The following is a 19736-nucleotide window of genomic DNA, read 5'->3' as shown; positions in this document are numbered from 1 at the left end:
AAAATGTCGAAACACTTTGTATTAAAAACCTAAATTATTATCATTTTTTTAAAAGAGGATTTTTTTTTTATCCAAATCTTTTATGAACGTATTAAAATTATTTTAATTACATTATAATAATTTTTATAAAGAGTAAATTGTCCTTAGAAAAAATAAACATTATTTGAATTAATTACATATAATAAAGATATGATATAAGCGCATAAAATCGAAATAATAAAGTTATTTTTGAAAAAAAGACACATTGTAATTTTATATATTGTATAGATAAAAGGAATTTAATGTTTTATAAGGACTTTATAGTGCCTTTTTGGAAAGAAACATTTTACAAAAATAGCCTATATATGGGGAATGAATTGTTGTCAACTGAAAGAATGATGGAAACTCAAAAGGGCAACATAGTAATTAAAGAGTTTTATTGAAGGAGCATTAAAGGTTGGTGTCAATTGAAAAGTCAATCACTAAATGACAAAATAGGTTAAATAAAAATGAGATATTTGTTGAATTACTTTTGAATAAGTAAAATGAAATGTGATGTAATCCTGAAAAAGAAAAATAATGCATTAGGTATTGGGTTGTTGAAGTTATTTCAAATTTAGAAATCCAAATTTAAATGACTTTGATGAATTCTTCAATGTGTGAGAGAGAGAGAATCAAACGAGTTCTTAGCAAGTTAGATGACGAAATAGGTTAAATAAAAATGAGATATTTGTTGAATTACTTATTGAATAAGTTAAATAACATGTGATGTAATCCTGCAAAAGAAAAATAATGCATTAATTATTGGGTTGTTGAGGTTATTTCAAATTTAGAAATCCAAATTTGAATGACTTTGATGAATTCTTCAATAAGAAAGTTGGTAGCAGCTTCCCACACATGGAAAAGTCAAATGAACAATGCATTAATTTCCAGGAGGCTGGAAAAGTCTTTATCTCTATATATAACAAATGTGACCGGATTGAATGCTTTCTCCTTCCTATGGGTAGGTGAAGAACAGAAAACAACACAAATACATTAACGCATGCATACATGTCTGAAAATCAACCCCACCAGGAAAAAAACTCACGCACACAAACTTTGACGCCAACTGATAATTCAAAGACTACCAATGGATGAGAGTTGGTGAAACACAGGTTATAAAAGGCCAACACTCACACCGAGCTTTCTCAAGCCAACTCCAAGCACTTGTGCACACTGAGTTCTCTTTCCTTCCTCAACTTAATCTTAGGCTTTAATTTGAGTACGTAGCTGGGATCAATGGCTTCAGTCGAGGAAATTAGAAACGCTCAACGTGCCAAGGGTCCGGCCACCATCCTAGCCATTGGCACAGCTACCCCTGACCACTGTGTCTACCAGTCTGATTATGCTGATTACTATTTCAGGGTCACTAAGAGCGAGCACATGACTGCGTTGAAGAAGAAGTTCAATCGCATATGTAAGTATATTCATGCATTAATTTCTTACATGCATAACAGTTCTGTATATATGTGACTGACACTAGGTGAGGCTCACCTCCAAGTGAATGAATGTTGCAATCTTTCTAGAGTATAGCTTTTAGATAAAATACTACAGAAAACTTGAAAATTATTTTACTTCAGTAACTAATATTCATTTCATCTGACTGTAATGGCTTGAAGAGCTGTTCTTTGAATCATGTCGCATTGCCAGCTATAATTAAGAATAACCTTTTATACTTGCTTCAATGTTAAATGCATGTCGATCATATTCAACGATATTCTATATCACTTGTTGATTGGTAAAACTAATGTGTTCATGTTATTTCATTTACAGGTGACAAATCCATGATCAAGAAGCGTTACATTCATTTGACCGAAGAAATGCTTGAGGAGCACCCAAACATTGGTGCTTATATGGCTCCATCTCTTAACATACGCCAAGAGATTATCACTGCTGAGGTACCCAAGCTCGGTAAGGAAGCAGCATTGAAGGCTCTTAAAGAGTGGGGTCAGCCTAAATCGAAGATCACTCACCTTGTATTTTGTACCACCTCAGGTGTAGAAATGCCTGGTGCAGATTATAAACTCGCTAATCTCTTAGGCCTCGAACCATCTGTTAGAAGAGTGATGTTGTACCATCAAGGGTGCTATGCAGGTGGAACTGTCCTTCGAACCGCTAAGGATCTTGCAGAGAATAATGCAGGAGCACGAGTTCTTGTGGTGTGCTCTGAGATCACAGTTGTTACATTTCGCGGCCCTTCCGAAGATGCTTTGGACTCTTTAGTTGGCCAAGCCCTTTTTGGTGATGGGTCTGCAGCTGTAATCGTAGGATCAGATCCGGATATCTCAATTGAACGACCACTCTTCCAGCTTGTCTCAGCAGCCCAAACATTTATTCCTAATTCTGCAGGTGCCATTGCAGGAAACTTACGTGAGGTGGGACTCACCTTTCATTTGTGGCCCAATGTGCCCACTTTAATTTCTGAAAACATTGAGAAATGTTTGACTCAGGCTTTTGACCCACTTGGTATTAGCGATTGGAACTCGTTATTTTGGATTGCTCACCCAGGTGGCCCTGCAATTCTTGATGCAGTTGAAGCAAAACTCAATTTAGATAAAAAGAAACTCGAAGCAACGAGGCATGTGCTAAGTGAGTATGGAAACATGTCAAGTGCATGTGTGTTGTTTATTTTGGATGAGATGAGAAGGAAATCCCTTAAGGGGGAGAGGGCCAGCACGGGTGAAGGATTGGATTGGGGAGTATTATTCGGTTTTGGACCAGGCTTGACTATTGAAACTGTTGTGTTGCATAGCATTCCTATGGTGACAAATTAAGTGAAGGAAAAGAGAATGGTCCCTTCAATGTCCTATTATGTTGAATAGGAGTAAGGTATTTATCTCCGAAACTAAATTATACTCTTACACTATTTTATTATTTTTTTCTAAATTTAGATTGTAATCTAGTGATTGTTAGACCCTCTGGGTGAGCTCAAATGAAACGGTTGAGTTTCAAGTTCAGACTGTTTTATCATCTTGAAGATTCCCTAAACATTGTAATGTTGTGTTCATATGAACATTATTCAAAAGTAAATAAAAGAAATATTGGATTTGATAGCTCTAGTTGTCATTGAATTGGTTTCTCCTTTGCTTATATTTGATGATATATGAATGGGGACTTGTATGTAGGTAGATGGGCATTTGAATAATCCAGGGAAATATGATCTGATGTCCAAGTTGGTAGGCTGCCGTTTTCATTCATTAATTTATTTTTGCTTTTGTCTTTCTTCCTCCCCTATGCCTGTTCTTCTATTCCTCCGCTGGAAGTAGGAACTGAGAAAGTATTCAACTCGATTACGTTTCTTTGGCTTTCTCTGCTTAGGATATCGTCCTTCTATATATGTTTGAAAATAAGGGCAATAAAAGTTGTGAGTAATTTGAAGCAACCTCAGCAACCGGGTAACTACCACCGCCGGCAGAATATCCATAAAGAATTATGCTCGTTTTAGGTTTTGATCTAATGTCCATGTTGGTAATGTCCATGTCGGCGCTTCCATGCATGGTACAAAGAGCAGTAAATTTAAAAACAGAAAATTATTTTTAAAATTTGCTCTATTTGTTAAAAAGAATAAATAAATAAAAATAAAAACAACTTTTTGTCTCCAAGCTGGGAGGATCACTTTCATATGCCCCACATACCATATTGTTTGACCATTGAGTTGGGATTCTTGACTTCTAAGCTAACGATTCGATATTAATACAAAATTTTATGAAATCTATAATGAGGTAGATTATATATTCAAGTCATAATAAAATATCAAAATACGACAAAATTTGTAACATTAGATAATAACGTATAAAAATTAAAACACAATTATTTGATATACCACTAAAATAAGATCTATATAATTTGGATGTATTTAAGAATATAAAAGAAATTATAATATATGTATCATTATTTTTTTTTAAATTATGTCATTTTATTTATGAGCTTATATTTCTCTTGAATTTAATCAATATATAAAAGATATAAAAAATATTAATTTATTAAAAAGATTTTCATGATAGTTTTTATATATTTAATAACTAGTTAAATGAAATTTAAAAATAAGATGATTAAAATTAATTTATTTATTAAAATTGTATTTAAATATTTCATTTTTTATATGAATATATTAGAAATATTAGAAGATATAAAATTAGTATATATAAAACTTATGCACATATGTTAATAGGGATGAAGTTTTGTGCTTGGCGAGGTCATTCTAGATGCCATCGTGGTATAAGGCAAATCCCAATAAATTTGGTGAACATCTGAAAAAACTTTCTATGTTGTAAAATTATAAAGTGAAAGGAGAAGAAAACAAGAGAAATCAAAATGTAGGAAGAGAATAGAATGCACGGGAAAACTCTATATTCAATTTCATTAGGGGTCTCTCCCTTTTATAGGGAGTTACAAGAGATATTTATGGATGATCATCCACAAGTTACCATAGTGGTACAAAATCTCATATTTTATAACACTCTCCCTTGGATGATCATAAGAATATGCCTCATTAAAACCTTACTAGGAAAAACCCTATGGGAAAAACCCTAGTGAAGGAAAAAGAGTACAATATTCTTTTAGATTACTATAATTGCCTCGTTAAAAACCTTGCCAGTAAAACCCATTGGGACAAAACTTGGACGAAGGAAAAAAGAGTGCAGTATATCCATATTATCATTCTCCTCCTCATGTAAACATGATTATGATTTCTTCAACATTTCAAATGGTAGATCTCTCAATCTTCGTATTCCAAAGTCATACCTTAACTTTTTCAATGCGGTCGAAGGTAACGCCTTTGTGAATAAATCTGCTAGATTATTGCATGATCGAATATGTTGAACATCGATCTCACCTTTCTTTTGGAGCTCATGAGTATAGAATAATTTAGGGGAGATATGCTTAGTTATGTCACCTTTTATGAATCCTCCTTTAATTTGTGCAATACAAGCAGCATTATCTTCATGTCACTTGGTTGCATTGCCTCTAATGGAAGGTAGTCCACATGTTTCTTGAATATGTTGGATCATTTACCTTAACCATACATATTCACAACTTGCTTCATGAATTGCAAGAATTTCTGAATGATTGGATGACGTGACCACCATTGTTTGTTTGATAGATCTCCATGAGATAACAGTACCATTGTAATTAAACACATACCATGTTTGTGAATTACCTTTATATGGATCTAAAAGATATTCTGCATCTGCATATCCAAGCAATTGTTGCTTTGATTCTCTTGAGTAAAATAGACTCATACTAGTAGTTTCGCAAAGATAACGCAATATATGTTTGATACCATTCCAATGTCTTCGAGTTGGAGCGAAACTATATCTTGCTAATAAATTGATAGAAAAAGCAATGTTTGGATGTATACAATTGGCAAGATATATAAGTTCACCAATAGCACTAAGATATGGTACTTCACGACCAAATAATTCTTCATCCTTTTTCGCAAGGACGAAATGGGTCATTTTTCACATCAAGTGATCGGACAATCATTGGAGAACTTAAAGGATGCACTTTATCCATATAAAAATGCTTCAAAACTTTCTTAATGTATGTTGATTGATATACTAAAACTCCATTTGGAAAATGCTTAATCTGCAAACCGAGACAGAATTTTGTTTTTCCAAGATCTTTCATCTCAAATTCATTTTTCAAGTAATTTTTTGTTTTTGTGAGCTCTTCAAGAGTTCCAACAAGATTTAAGTCATCAACATACACTGCCATAATTGCAAATCTAGTTTCTGATTTCTTAATGAAGATGCATGTGCATAAAAGATTATTCATATACCCTTCTTTTAGCAATTATTCGCTAAAGCGATTGTACCACATGCATCCAAATTACTTTAATCCATACAAGGATCGTTGTAACTTGATTGAGTACATGCTACGAGGCTTTGTACAATTTGCTTCAGGCAATTTAAATCCTTCAGGGATTTTCATGTATATATCATTATCCAAGGATCCATATAAATATACTGTAATAACATTCATGAGACGCATATCTAGTCCTTCTTGGACTGCCAAACTAATTAAGAAATTATATGTGATTGTGTCCATGACGGGAAATAATGTTTTCTCATAGTCAATACCAGGTTTTTGCGAGAAACCTTGTGCTACTAATCGCACTTTATATCTTATGATCTCATTATTCTCATTGCGTTTTCGTACAAATACCCCTTTGTACCCAACAGGCTTTACATCTTCAGGTGTTTGGACTACAGGTCCAAAAACTTCTCATTTTGTTAATGAGTTTAACTTTGCCTGTATAACTTTTTTCCATTTTGGCCAATCATTTCTATGTCGGCATTCTTCCACATTTCGTGGTTCAAGATCTTCATCATTTCTTATGAAGGCCACTTGGAAAGTGAAAATAATATTATTTTGATCTAATTTTTCTCCCGTGTATACATAACTTACTGAGATCTCAGAATTTTCAGGTACTTATGCCTCTTCAAGGGCTTTTTGTTCAATATATGTGCCTCTTCAAGGGCTTCTTATATTATTTGTGCCTCTTCCAGGGCTATAGATTTATCAATTTTAAACTGATCAGTTATTTTTTATGGCCTCTTTTAGAGTGCTAAGTTTTTCTTGGGTTCTCCTCTTCCAGAGAGTTACATCCTTTGAGCCGTTAGGTCTACCACGCTTCAAGCGTATCTTAGATTAATTTGTTAACTGTCCTACATGGACATCAATCTGTGCTGGAGTATTTGCAGCTGGGATATATGATTTTGTCACTTTCTTTGTATCAATAAATGTATCTTGTAATTTATTTGTAAGATTTTGCAAATGAATAGTCCTTTGAACTTCTAATTCACATTGATTTGTATGACGATCAAGATGAGTCAAAGTCAATGCATTCCAAATAATTTCACCTCGTTCTTCTGGAACTGGCTCTTCTCCCCCTAATGGTGAGAAAATTGTCTCATTAAAATAATAATTTGCACAACATGTCATTCTACCTTTTAAGTGTATAGGTAGACTAGTCACTAATTAAAAACTTCTGGTTTTGTAATGTACATTGATTACTACTCAAAAAGGGCTATTTGATAGCTTGTAATTAACTCTTTTAAACACTTTTGAGTAGTAATTATTGCCCTTTAACCCAATTAACATATTAAGGACCTTTGCAATCACTTTTAATCACTTTGTGTAAGTTTTGGTGTTTTTGTTAGTAATTTGATCACCAAAGCAATCCAAGATGGAGGAGAGTTATTTGGAATCCATGGTAAAGCAATAGAAAGCTCAGGAACATGAAGAATCAGAGATTTGAAGCCTTAAAGTCCTTTGCCATAACCAATCCGGATTGCAAGGAGGAGAAGTAAAGAGAGAATCCACCTTGAAGCATTCTTGATGACAGTCATTTCAGCCACTTTTGGAGTACTTCCTGAAGTCCAATTTATGCATACTTTATGTCGTTTCGAAGATCGGGAAGTCAACAATCCAATGCTTGAAACGGTTCGCAAATCGGAGTTGAAATGAAGAAGTTAGAGCCAATGGAAGCAGATCACTCCAAGCTGAAGGCCAATTTCGCAGGGCTGCGAAATCAGCCTTTGGCTGCGAAATCAGCCTTCGGCTGCGAAATGATTTCGCAGCCATCTTGTTCATCTGCGAAATTTCGCAGCCATTTTGTGCGCCTGCGAAATTCTCCCGAGTGCTTCCAGATATTTGCGACCATCGTTTTTTGTTATTTTGCCTCAGATATTTGTTGTCTAAATGCCAATTCTCTCCTTGTAATCCACCAATTAGATGATTCCTTAGTTGTTGAGCAAGGATGCAGGGGTAAACAACCTGATATGTATTGTTTTGTAATTTTCACTTTAAAAACGTCGGGGAACTTTCTCCGGAGAAAAAACTTATGTAAATTTTACACTTAGTGAAATAGAAAATATCTTTTGCTTTCTTTTTCTCTCTACTATTTTCTATTTTCTTAGTAGCCAAACATCCTTGGAGGATGAAATCCCCAAGGATGAGAGGCTAAAACCTTTTTGTTTCTTGAAGTAATGGATGCCATGTGAAGCTCCCGTGTCAGGATGGAGATTTCCAAGCCATGAATGTAAGTAGCTGAGCGTCATAAATGTTTTCATTCAAAGTAAAGCTTTTAATCCCTCTGACTTGCTTTGAACGGCCAATACTTGATAACCTTTTGGTCTCAGTGGATTCTTATTGTTAGATCCACTGACGTTCATTAGTTATCTCCTACGAGCCATTGTATTGCAAGTCGAGGAGATGACCTATATCATTAAAAGAGCATTTATGAGGTTCAGCTACCCTTTTTGTAAGTTTTGAAGGACTAAAACTCAGTTGTTAAACACATACCGGTTCGGGAAGTAAGCATCACCTTAGTTGCTTCCCCAACTCGAGGTGAAAAGTTCCAAAATCTCCATTTTTACACAGTGAGTTAAGCATGGCTATCCAAAGCTTTGAGAAACTTCTTTTTCCATCTTTTAACCTATTTGCATGTTAGTTTAGTTTACAACACCTTCATCTTTTTATGTTTTCATCTTAACCTAATCTTTATTAAGAAAAGTTCACTCCATCCTCCGAACTTCATCAGTTAAAGTAAAAACCCTTCCCAGTGTTCGATCCTAGAGCCACTATGCTATAGTAGCTTTGCTACTTTAGTGTAAGGACGTTAGGTATAAATTTTGTTGATACCCTTACATGCCAAGCTACCAAGAGTCGGGTTATCAAATGGCGCCGTTGCCGGGGAAGGTGCTACTTCACTATGAATATATCAGCCGGAGGTAACTTGTGAGACTTCTCATGAGTAAGGTGAATTCTATCTCATTTTTCATTTATTAACCTTTTATTTTAGTTTTAGAACATTTTTAACTTAGTTTAGATAAGTTTCTTTTAGCTTTTAACTTTCATTTTTAGTTTATTTTTCATACTCTGTTTTTCCTTCCGCGTGCTCTGTTTTTTCTTCTTTCTCTTTGTTTTGTTTGTTTACTTTGTTCCAGCTGAATCCGTGCATGCCCTATTGGATTAGAGACCAAGAGGGAAGGTTAGTGCGGATAGAGACTCCACGAGCTATTGAATTGGAGATTATTTTAGAAGTCATGGAGAATCAGCCAGAGGATCAACATTCACAACACGGGCAGGGGAATGATCCGAACTTGTATAGGTCCATGAGGGACAGGATGCACCCTCCGAGGATGAGTGCACCATCTTGCATCATTCCTCCTACAGAGCAATTGATTATCAGGCCACACATCGTGCCTCTGCTTCCTACTTTCCATGGGATGGAAAGTGAAAATCCATATGCACACATAAAGGAATTCGAAGATGTGTGCAATACTTTTCAAGAAGGGGGAACAGCTATTGAGCTTATGAGGTTGAAGCTCTTTCCATTCACATTAAAGGACAAAGCCAAGATATGGCTCAATTCCTTGAGGCCGAGAAGCATAAGAACATGGACAGAACTTCAAGCTGATTTTTTGAAGAAGTTTTTCCCTACTCACAGAACAAATGGATTGAAGAGACAAATCTCCAACTTCTCAGCACGTGAGAATGAAAAATTTTATGAATGCTGGGAGAGGTACATGGAAGCCATCAATGCATGCCCTCACCACGGCTTTGATACATGGCTTTTGGTGGGTTATTTTTATGATGGCATGTCATCTTCAATGAAGCAGATATTGGAGACAATGTGTGGGGGCGATTTCATGAGCAAGAACCCTGAGGAGGCTATGGATTTCCTAAGTTACGTCTCAGAGGTTTCCCGTGGATGGGATGAGCCCACTAACAGGGAAATAGGGAAGAGACCAGTTCAGCAAATGTCAAAAGGGGGGATGTACAATCTGAGTGAAGACATGGAGATGAAAGCCAAGGTAGCTGCCATGGCTAGAAAAATAGAGGAAATGGAGTTGAGAAAAGTTCACGAAGTCCAAGCTATTTCAGAACCTCAACAACCAGCCAATCCTTGCTCCATATGTCAGTCGTTTGAACATATGGTGGAAGAATGTCCCACCATTCCGGCAGTAAGAGAAATGTTTGGGGAACAAGCTAACTTGATTGGCCAATGGAAGCCAAATTCAAATGCTCCCTATGGCAACACGTACAACTCTAGCTGGAGGAACCACCCAAACTTTGCATGGAAGCCAAGGCCAAACCCATATCAGTCACCAGCCCAATCAAGCCAACAGAGTCAAGGTCAATCCTCAGTTGAGCAAGCACTCGTAAGCCTTAGCAAGGTTATGGGTGACTTTGTGAGTGAGCAAAAATCCATCAACTCTCAACTAAATCAGAAGATTGACAACGTTGAGAGTACATTGAACAAGAAGATAGATGGGATGTATAATGAGTTGTCTCAGAAAATTGACAACATCCAATATTCCATCTCAAGACTCACAAATTTGAACACTGTCAATGAGAAAGGGAAGTTTCCCTCTCAGCCTCACCAAAATCCTAAGGGGATACATGAAGTGGAATCCAAAGACGAGGATTCTTCAAAGGTGAGGGACGTGCAAGCCATTATCACTTTGAGAAGTGGTAAGGAAGTGCATCAGCCAGAGCATGATCAGAGGAAAGCCAAAGAAGACAAGGCTGATAGAAATGAAGAAAAGAAGAATGAACGAAAAGGAAAGGAAGTTCAGATGAAAGAAAGCATCATTCCTAGCATGGATGGGGAACCTCAAATTCTTTTAAAGGAAGGCATGATGAAGAAGCACATGCCTCCTCCATTTCCTCAAGCCTTGCGTGGGAAGAAACCGATCAAGAATGCTTCTGAGATTCTTGATGTTCTAAGACAAGTGAAGGTGAATATTCCTTTACTTGATATGATCAAGCAAGTACCCACATATGCAAAATTTTTGAAGGACTTGTGCACTGTGAAAAGAGGACTCAATGTTACAAAGCAAGCTTTCCTAACCGAGCAAGTGAGTGCTATAATCCAATGCAAGTCTCCAATCAAATACAAAGATCCGGGGTGTCCTACAATCTCAGTTAATATTGGAGGAACCCAAGTGGAGAAGGCATTGCTTGATTTGGGGGCAAGTGTTAACTTGCTTCCATACTCTGTATACAAGGAGCTGGGGTTGGGAGAACTCAAGTCAACATCGATCACCCTATCCTTAGCTGACCGATCAGTGAAAATTCCCAGGGGGGTAATAGAGGATGTATTGGTTCAAGTTGACAAATTCTACTATCCAGTAGATTTTGTGGTGCTTGATACGGATCCCATTGTCAAAGGGATCAACTATGTTCCAATCATCCTTGGAAGACCTTTCCTTGCAACATCCAATGCAATCATCAATTGTAGGAATGGGGTCATGCAACTCACTTTTGGGAATATGACATTGGAACTCAACATCTTCCATCTATGTCAAAAGCACATCCATCCGGAAGAAGATGAGGGCCCAGAAGAAGTTTGTATGATAGATACCCTGGTGGAGCAGCATTGTAATCAGAGTATGCTTGATCAGTTTGAAGAGAATCCAAATGAAAGCCATGAAGATCTTGATGATGGGTTAGCTGAACCCATGGGAATGAATGCCGTTATGTCAAACTGGAGACAAAAGCCAGTGATCCTCCCTTTGTTCAAGGATGAGGAAGAGATGAAAGAAGCTAAGGATGAAATTCTTAAGCTTGAATTGAAGACCCTTCCTGCCGAGTTGAAGTATGCTTACTTGGAGGAAGGCAATAAAGCCCCGGTGGTAATTTCTTCTTCTTTAACCGTTTCACAAGAGGACAATCTTCTAAGAATCCTTAGAAAGCACAAGAAGGCCATCGGATGGCAAATTTCTGATTTGAAGGGGATAAGCCCATTGATTTGCACGCACCATATTTATATGGAGGAGGGAGCTAAGCCAACTCGTCAGCCACAGAGAAGATTGAATCCTCATATGCAAGAGGTAGTGAGGGCTGAAGTGTTGAAGCTTCTTCAAGCGGGTATCATTTACCCCATTTCGGATAGCGCTTGGGTGAGCCCAACCCAAGTTGTTCCAAAGAAGTCCGGGATAACCGTAGTCAAGGGGGAAAATGGAGATGAAGTGTCCACACGCCTCACAACTGGTTGGAGGGTGTGCATTGACTACAGGAAGCTAAACGCAGTAACAAGAAAGGATCACTTCCCTTTACCTTTCATGGATCAAGTCCTTGAGAGGGTATCTGGGCATCCTTTTTATTGCTTCTTGGATGGTTATTCCGGGTATTTCCAAATAGAGATTGATGTGGAGGACCAGGAGAAGACTACCTTCACTTGTCCATTCGGCACCTATGCTTATAGGCGGATGCCTTTTGGATTATGCAACGCTCCTGCTACCTTCCAAAGATGCATGCTTAGCATCTTCAGTGACATGGTTGAACGAATCATGGAAGTCTTCATGGATGACATAACTGTGTATGGGACTTCTTTTGAGGATTGTTTGTCACATCTTGAAGATGTTTTGAAAAGATGCATAGAGAAAGACCTCGTACTCAATTGGGAGAAGTGCCATTTTATGGTAAATCAAGGTATTGTTCTTGGGCACGTAATCTCAAAGAAGGGTATAGAGGTTGATAGAGCTAAGGTGGAACTAATCGTGAAGTTGCCACCTCCCACCAATGTAAAAGGAATAAGGCAATTCCTTGGGCATGCCGGGTTCTATAGGAGGTTTATAAAGGATTTTTCCAAGATTGCCAAACCTCTTTGTGAATTATTGGTGAAGGATGCCAAGTTTGAGTGGGATGATAAATGTCAAAGGAGTTTTGAGCTTCTTAAGCAATTCTTAACATCAGCACCCATTGTGAGAGCACCAAATTGGGAGTTGCCATTTGAAGTGATGTGTGACTCAAGTGATTATGCCATTGGAGCTGTTTTGGGACAAAGAGAAGATGGTAAACCTTATGTGATCTACTATGCCAGTAAGTCTTTGAATGATGCTCAAAGGAATTACACCACTACTGAGAAGGAATTACTTGCTGTGGTGTATGCTTTGGATAAGTTCAGAGCTTATTTGATAGGGTCTTCCATTGTGGTATTCACGGATCATTCAGCTTTGAAGTATTTGCTAACCAAGCAAGATGCCAAGGCTAGGTTGATTAGGTGGATACTTTTGCTTCAAGAGTTCAACCTCCAGATCAGAGATAAGAAAGGTGTTGAGAATGTGGTAGCTGACCACTTGTCAAGGCTCAACATTGCTCATGACACCCATGGACTTCCCATAAATGATGATTTCCCTGAGGAATCCTTGATGCTTGTGGAGGAAGTGCCATGGTTTGCACACATTGCCAATTACTTGGTCACGGGAGAAATACCAAGTGAATGGAGCTCTCAGGACAAGAAGAATTTCTTTGCCAAGGTCCATGCATATTATTGGGAGGAGCCTTTTCTCTTCAAGTATTGTGCGGACCAAATTATAAGGAAGTGTGTGCCTGAACAAGAGAAGCATGGGATCCTATCTCATTGCCATGAGAATGCATGTGGAGGCCACTTTGCCTCTCGAAAGACGGCAATGAGAGTTCTTCAATCGGGTTTTTGGTGGCCCTCACTTTTTAAGGATGCCCATGAGGTAAGTAAAGGATGTGATAAGTGCCAAAGACTAGGCAAGCTTTCAAGGAGAAACATGATGCCTTTGAACCCCATCTTGATAGTGGATATTTTTGATGTTTGGGGCATAGACTTCATGGGACCTTTCCCTATGTCTTTTGGCCACTCCTACATCTTGGTAGAAGTTGATTATGTTTCAAAGTGGGTTGAAGCTATACCCTGTAGAACCAATGATCACAAAGTGGTTCTCAAATTCCTAAAAGAAAACATCTTCTCGAGGTTTGGAGTGCCTAAAGCAATCATCAGTGATGGAGGCACTCACTTTTGCAACAAGCCCTTTGAAGCTCTTTTGGCCAAGTACGGAGTCAAGCATAAGGTAGCTACACCTTATCATCCTCAGACGAGTGGCCAAGTAGAGCTAGCCAACCGGGAAATTAAGAACATCTTGATGAAGGTGGTGAACACCAATAGGAAAGATTGGTCTGTTAAGCTCCTTGATTCCCTATGGGCGTATAGGACAGCTTATAAGACTATCCTTGGGATGTCACCGTACCGTCTTGTTTATGGCAAAGCTTGCCATCTTCCCGTCGAGATTGAGTTCAAGGCATGGTGGGCCATTAAAAAGCTCAACATGGATTTAACTAAGGCTGGGCTAAAGAGGAGTTTGGATTTGAATGAGCTTGAGGAATTGAGAAATGATGCCTATCTCAACTCAAAAATAGCTAAGGAAAAGCTAAAGAGATGGCATGATCAGTTGGTGACCAAGAAAGAATTTTTCAAGGGACAAAGAGTCTTGCTATATGACTCTAAGCTTCACCTATTTCCGGGAAAGCTCAAATCAAGGTGGGTAGGGCCTTTTGTCATCCACCAAGTACACTCACATGGAGTAATTGAGTTACTCAACTCAAATAGTGCAAAGACCTTCAAGGTCAATGACCATCGTCTCAAGCCATTCATTGAGCCATTCAAGCAAGACAAGGAGGAAATCAACCTCCTTGAGCCACAGAAAGCATAATCAGAAAAGGGTTAGATGGGCTTGGTTTCACCAAAGTCCATATTTTTGCTTAAGTTTATTAATTTGAAAGCTTTATTAATTCTTTTGATTTTAATTTTGGTTTAAAGTTTTGTTAATTATATGTAACTTCATCTTTTTGAATGATCTTTTGTAGGAGGAATTGCGAAGAAAATGAAAGAAGGTCCCAGGGAGCAAAAAGGAGCTCAAAACCAAGAAATTTCAATGGTCTGCGAAATTTCGCAGCCCAAAATAGCCCCCTGCGAAAATGGCCATCGGCTGCGAAATAATTTTGCAGCCCCTTGGTGTCTGCTGCGAAATCGAGGTTTGGCTGCGAAAATGGCCCTCCGCTGCGAAATAAATTTCGCAGCCCAACACCCTCCTCTGCGAAAATTTTCGCAGCTGCGAAACCACCTCTTGGCACTCGTGTGCCATTTCGCAGCACAGTAACTCCATTTCGCAGCTGCGAAATGGCTGCGAAATCCCCAAAGAGTTAAATTTTCAATTTTCGCAGCGATAGCCTCATTTCGCAGGGTGTTTCGCAGCTGCGAAACACCCCTTTGGCACTCGTGTGCCATTTCGCAACACAGTAACCCATTTTCGCAGCTGCGAAATGGGCTGCGAAATGGGCTGCGAAAAGGGCCCTCCTCTGCGAAAATGCCCTTTCTCTGCGAAATCCGCCCTCGGCTGCGAAAATTTAAGTGACCCTTGGTATCCAATTTTTAACGGTATAAATTCCAAATTTCTAATATAACCGGTCATTTGAACTTTAAATAGTACCAGAGAAGACCCAAAAACAGAGCAACCTTCCATCTTCTCCCTCTCGCCTGAACCTCGGCCGCGCGCACCTCCGCTCATCTCCGCCGGCCCGCCATGGCAAGAACCCGAGGAGCTAAGTCCTCCTCCCCGTCAAGCCGTACGAGGGTTTCATCAAAGACCCCTGTCCAAGGCTCCACATCTGAGCCTCCGCGACCACCACGCGTCCCACCTCCAGTTGAGGGCGCACCAATGAGCCCTCCGGTCAGGCGCTATCATACACGGGCGAGTAGCCAGCCACCCAAGAAGAAAGCTAAGGTATCTGAGCCAACGTTAATCGATTTATCAGAGCCAGAAGAGCCAGCTACCGAGTCTCCGTCGTCTCGGCCGTCTCGGCCTTCTCGGCCATCTCAGCCGTCTCGGCCGTCTCGGCCTTCTCGGCCATCTCAGCCGTCTCGGCCGTCTCGGCCTTCTCGGCCATCTCAGCCGTCTCAGCCAGCTTTAGAGTCTCGGCCTTCTCGGCCATCTCGGCCGTCTCAGCCGTCTCGGCCATCTCAGCCGTCTCAGCCAGCTTCAGAGCCTCAGTCGTCTCAGCCGCCGCCTTCAGATTCTCAGATCCCCTCCGGCATGACTCCTGAGATGATTATCAAGCGCCCCATGCTCACTCAGCCGCCCATAGAGGGTAATTTAGATTGCAGGGCTAGGCCTTTCCACTCTGAGCTCTGTTTTGACGTGGCCACTTTCAGACTTCAGCCCCAGCTCAGGGACTCCTTCCATCTGCTCCGGAGGTATCATATGGAACAATTGCTTACTCCAAGGGATTTCTTTTATCCCCGTGTGGCAATGGATTTTTACCAATCCATGACCACACACCATGTCCGCGATCCTACTGTCATCCACTTCACCATAGACGGACGTCATGGTATTCTGGGAGCTAGGCACATAGCAGAGGCATTGCGCATTCCCTACGAGCCAGCTAGGCCAGAGGATTATCGAGTCTGGACTAATCCTTCCCCGAGCGACATAGTTCGTATTCTGTCCAGAGGGGCATCCACAGGCCAGTATCTACAGAGGAAGGAGCTCCCTCCTAGCATGTTTTTCATAGATGCTCTCCTCCGCCACAATATCTTTCCACTACAGCACTGGGTGCAGAGGCGAGGAGCTTTGCTGGAGGCATTATATCGGATATCTGAGGGATTCTTCTTTGGCCCTCATCATCTCATTATGGCCGCCCTTCTATATTTTGAAGAGAAGGTCCATCAGAAGAAGCTGCTCAGAGCTGATGCCATTCCTCTGCTATTCCCCAGATTGTTATGTCAGATTTTGGAACACTTGGGCTACCCAACTGAGCCTCAATTTGAGCGCAAACGGATTTGTCGAGAGATATTCACTCTTGACAAATGGACGAATATGACAGCCTATAGTGCAGAGCCAGGGGCCCCAGTTGGAGTAGAGCATCCAGAGATTCCACATGCAGAGCAGCCACAGGAGCTACAGCCCATTGAGACACCAGCTGACACGAGAGCACCTGCCCCTGCAGTGCCCTCCGCAGAGCCCATACCTGAGGTTGCTCCCTCTGCTTCTCCTGCCACACCACAGCCTTCCCCTGTTTTTTCAGCCACATCACAGCCCTCCTCTTCAGCAGAGCCGAGGACTACCATATCCATTTCCGAGTACAGAGCTCTATGTCACACTTTGCAGACATTGACCACTTCACAGAGCACTCTTACTCAGGAGATGGCAGCTCTTCGTGCTCATCAGGAGCAAATTATTGCTACTCAGACTCAGCATACTGCCATTCTGAGGCAAATTCAGAGCCATCTGGGTATTCCATCAGCCCCTCAGCACCAGATGCCTGCCCCCTTAGAGCCCACAGAGCCGACTCCAGGAGACACACAGACATCCACCTGAGCCATTATCTTCACATAATCAGCACCCATCTACTTGATCATTTCCATAGTTTACTTTATGTATTTTCTTTATGCACTTTCTTATTATAGTAGCACTTGCAATCCTATGCTTTTGTTATTATATATTGTGGGATTGGTTGTATTACTTGTTATCATCTTTAATGTACTTTCATGAAGTAATACAACTCTATCATTTTTTGCATACTCTTGGTATTATTTTATTTTTATTCCTCTACTCATATCTATTTTCTTTTTGAAACATGTGGTTTCTCCTTGTCTACTCAAATTACATCCACTCAGGAGGCACCACTTCCTCCCTGTAATTTCAATCGCTCATACCACATTGAGGACAATGCTCAGCTTGGTTGGGGGGAGACAGTTGAGGAAGGAAGTTTTTTATTATTATTAGTGTTAATACTAAATTTTTTGGTAATTTAGGTTACTTTTGTTTAATTTTAAAATTTTTCTCTATGGTTGTTAAAGATAATTTCTCAAAAATAAAATAGGATAAGTCGAGTTTTAACTTAATTATTTAAGTCTTTGAGTTTGTTTTATGCTTTCAAAGTTGATAATCTATTAAAGCTCTCTTTGTTTTCGAACTTATTTCTTCCATTTCAAGCTTTACACACACAGTGCACATTAGATCCCGGATATATGATGTAAAACTTTCTCACCTTCTAAGCTTAGGAAAATTTTGACTTGGTTCATTACTTAACCTCTTTTTTAATAGTGTTGGGACACCTCAAAAAGGCCAATGAGTCTTAGAAAAAGAAAAAGAGAAAAAGAAAAAGAAAAAGAGAAAAAGAAAAAGAAAAAGAGAATAAGCTTCTATTCTTTCCTTGAAGCCTAAGCATGATCCGAAGGGGTGGCGAAAGCCTTTAAAACCCGATGCCCTAAACCTTGATTGGTTGGGAGTCATCGATCCTCTGCTTGCTACATAGGTGAATTGGTTAAAGTTTAGTGAGTAAAAAGAATTGTGAATAAGAAGGTGCGTTCCTAACCTATTAAGAGTTGGTTAATTTTGCCTTTGTTCGAGAAAAGCTTAGGTTGGAGGGTGAGGATAGTTGTATATACTATATCCGGAGCCTAATCTCGTTAACACTTAGCTCATTATGGAAGAGTTTGATTTGGAGCCTTGAGAGTAGAGATTCTTTTGACACTTAATTGCATAATCTCCACTCTTTGTACTTTTTGTTTAAGTTTTTAGCTTTGACAACTCCTATTGCATTTTGAATCTTCATATCTTTAGTTCACCATGTGAGATGTGTTTTGATATCGGTCATGCCACTCAATTATTTTTTTGGAATGATTTGCATGACCTCTTTTTTTTGTTTACTACTTTGTTTGCTTAGTTTTTCTCTCCTTATTTGCTAAGGGACTAGCAATATGTCGGTTGGGGGAGTGATTACTACTCAAAAAGGGCTATTTGATAGCTTGTAATTAACTCTTTTAAACACTTTTGAGTAGTAATTATTGCCCTTTAACCCAATTAACATATTAAGGACCTTTGCAATCACTTCTAATCACTTTGTGTAAGTTTTGGTGTTTTTGTTAGTAATTTGATCACCAAAGCAATCCAAGATGGAGGAGAGTTATTTGGAATCCATGGTAAAGCAATAGAAAGCTCAGGAACATGAAGAATCAGAGATTTGAAGCCTTAAAGTCCTTTGCCATAACCAATCCGGATTGCAAGGAGGAGAAGTAAAGAGAGAATCCACCTTGAAGCATTCTTGATGACAGTCATTTCAGCCACTTTTGGAGTACTTCCTGAAGTCCAATTTATGCATACTTTATGTCGTTTCGAAGATCGGGAAGTCAACAATCCAATGCTTGAAACGGTTCGCAAATCGGAGTTGAAATGAAGAAGTTAGAGCCAATGGAAGCAGATCACTCCAAGCTGAAGGCCAATTTCGCAGGGCTGCGAAATCAGCCTTTGGCTGCGAAATCAGCCTTCGGCTGCGAAATGATTTCGCAGCCATCTTGTTCATCTGCGAAATTTCGCAGCCATTTTGTGCGCCTGCGAAATTCTCCCGAGTGCTTCCAGATATTTGCGACCATCGTTTTTTGTTATTTTGCCTCAGATATTTGTTGTCTAAATGCCAATTCTCTCCTTGTAATCCACCAATTAGATGATTCCTTAGTTGTTGAGCAAGGATGCAGGGGTAAACAACCTGATATGTATTTTTTTGTAATTTTCACTTTAAAAACGTCGGGGAACTTTCTCCGGAGAAAAAACTTATGTAAATTTTACACTTAGTGAAATAGAAAATATCTTTTGCTTTCTTTTTCTCTCTACTATTTTCTATTTTCTTAGTAGCCAAACATCCTTGGAGGATGAAATCCCCAAGGATGAGAGGCTAAAACCTTTTTGTTTCTTGAAGTAATGGATGCCATGTGAAGCTCCCGTGTCAGGATGGAGATTTCCAAGCCATGAATGTAAGTAGCTGAGCGTCATAAATGTTTTCATTCAAAGTAAAGCTTTTAATCCCTCTGACTTGCTTTGAACGGCCAATACTTGATAACCTTTTGGTCTCAGTGGATTCTTATTGTTAGATCCACTGACGTTCATTAGTTATCTCCT

The 19736-nt window shown here is 39.3% G+C and overlaps 1 protein-coding gene across 1 annotated transcript; it reads left to right on the top strand.

Annotated features, from left to right (window-relative positions):
* Positions 1-1159: 1159 nt before the first annotated feature.
* On the top strand, positions 1160-3071 carry LOC100853406 (stilbene synthase 2). Its single transcript, XM_003634020.4, has 2 exons — positions 1160-1435; positions 1792-3071. The coding sequence occupies exons 1-2, from the start codon at positions 1258-1260 to the stop codon at positions 2790-2792; spliced, it is 1179 nt and encodes a 392-aa protein (XP_003634068.2). The 5' UTR covers positions 1160-1257; the 3' UTR covers positions 2793-3071.
* Positions 3072-19736: the final 16665 nt, after the last annotated feature.

Source organism: Vitis vinifera, chromosome 16, assembly GCF_030704535.1.
Source record: "Vitis vinifera cultivar Pinot Noir 40024 chromosome 16, ASM3070453v1".
NCBI lineage: Eukaryota > Viridiplantae > Streptophyta > Magnoliopsida > Vitales > Vitaceae > Vitis > Vitis vinifera.
Note: the sequence above shows the minus strand (reverse complement) of the source record. Positions and strands in the feature narration are given on the sequence as shown.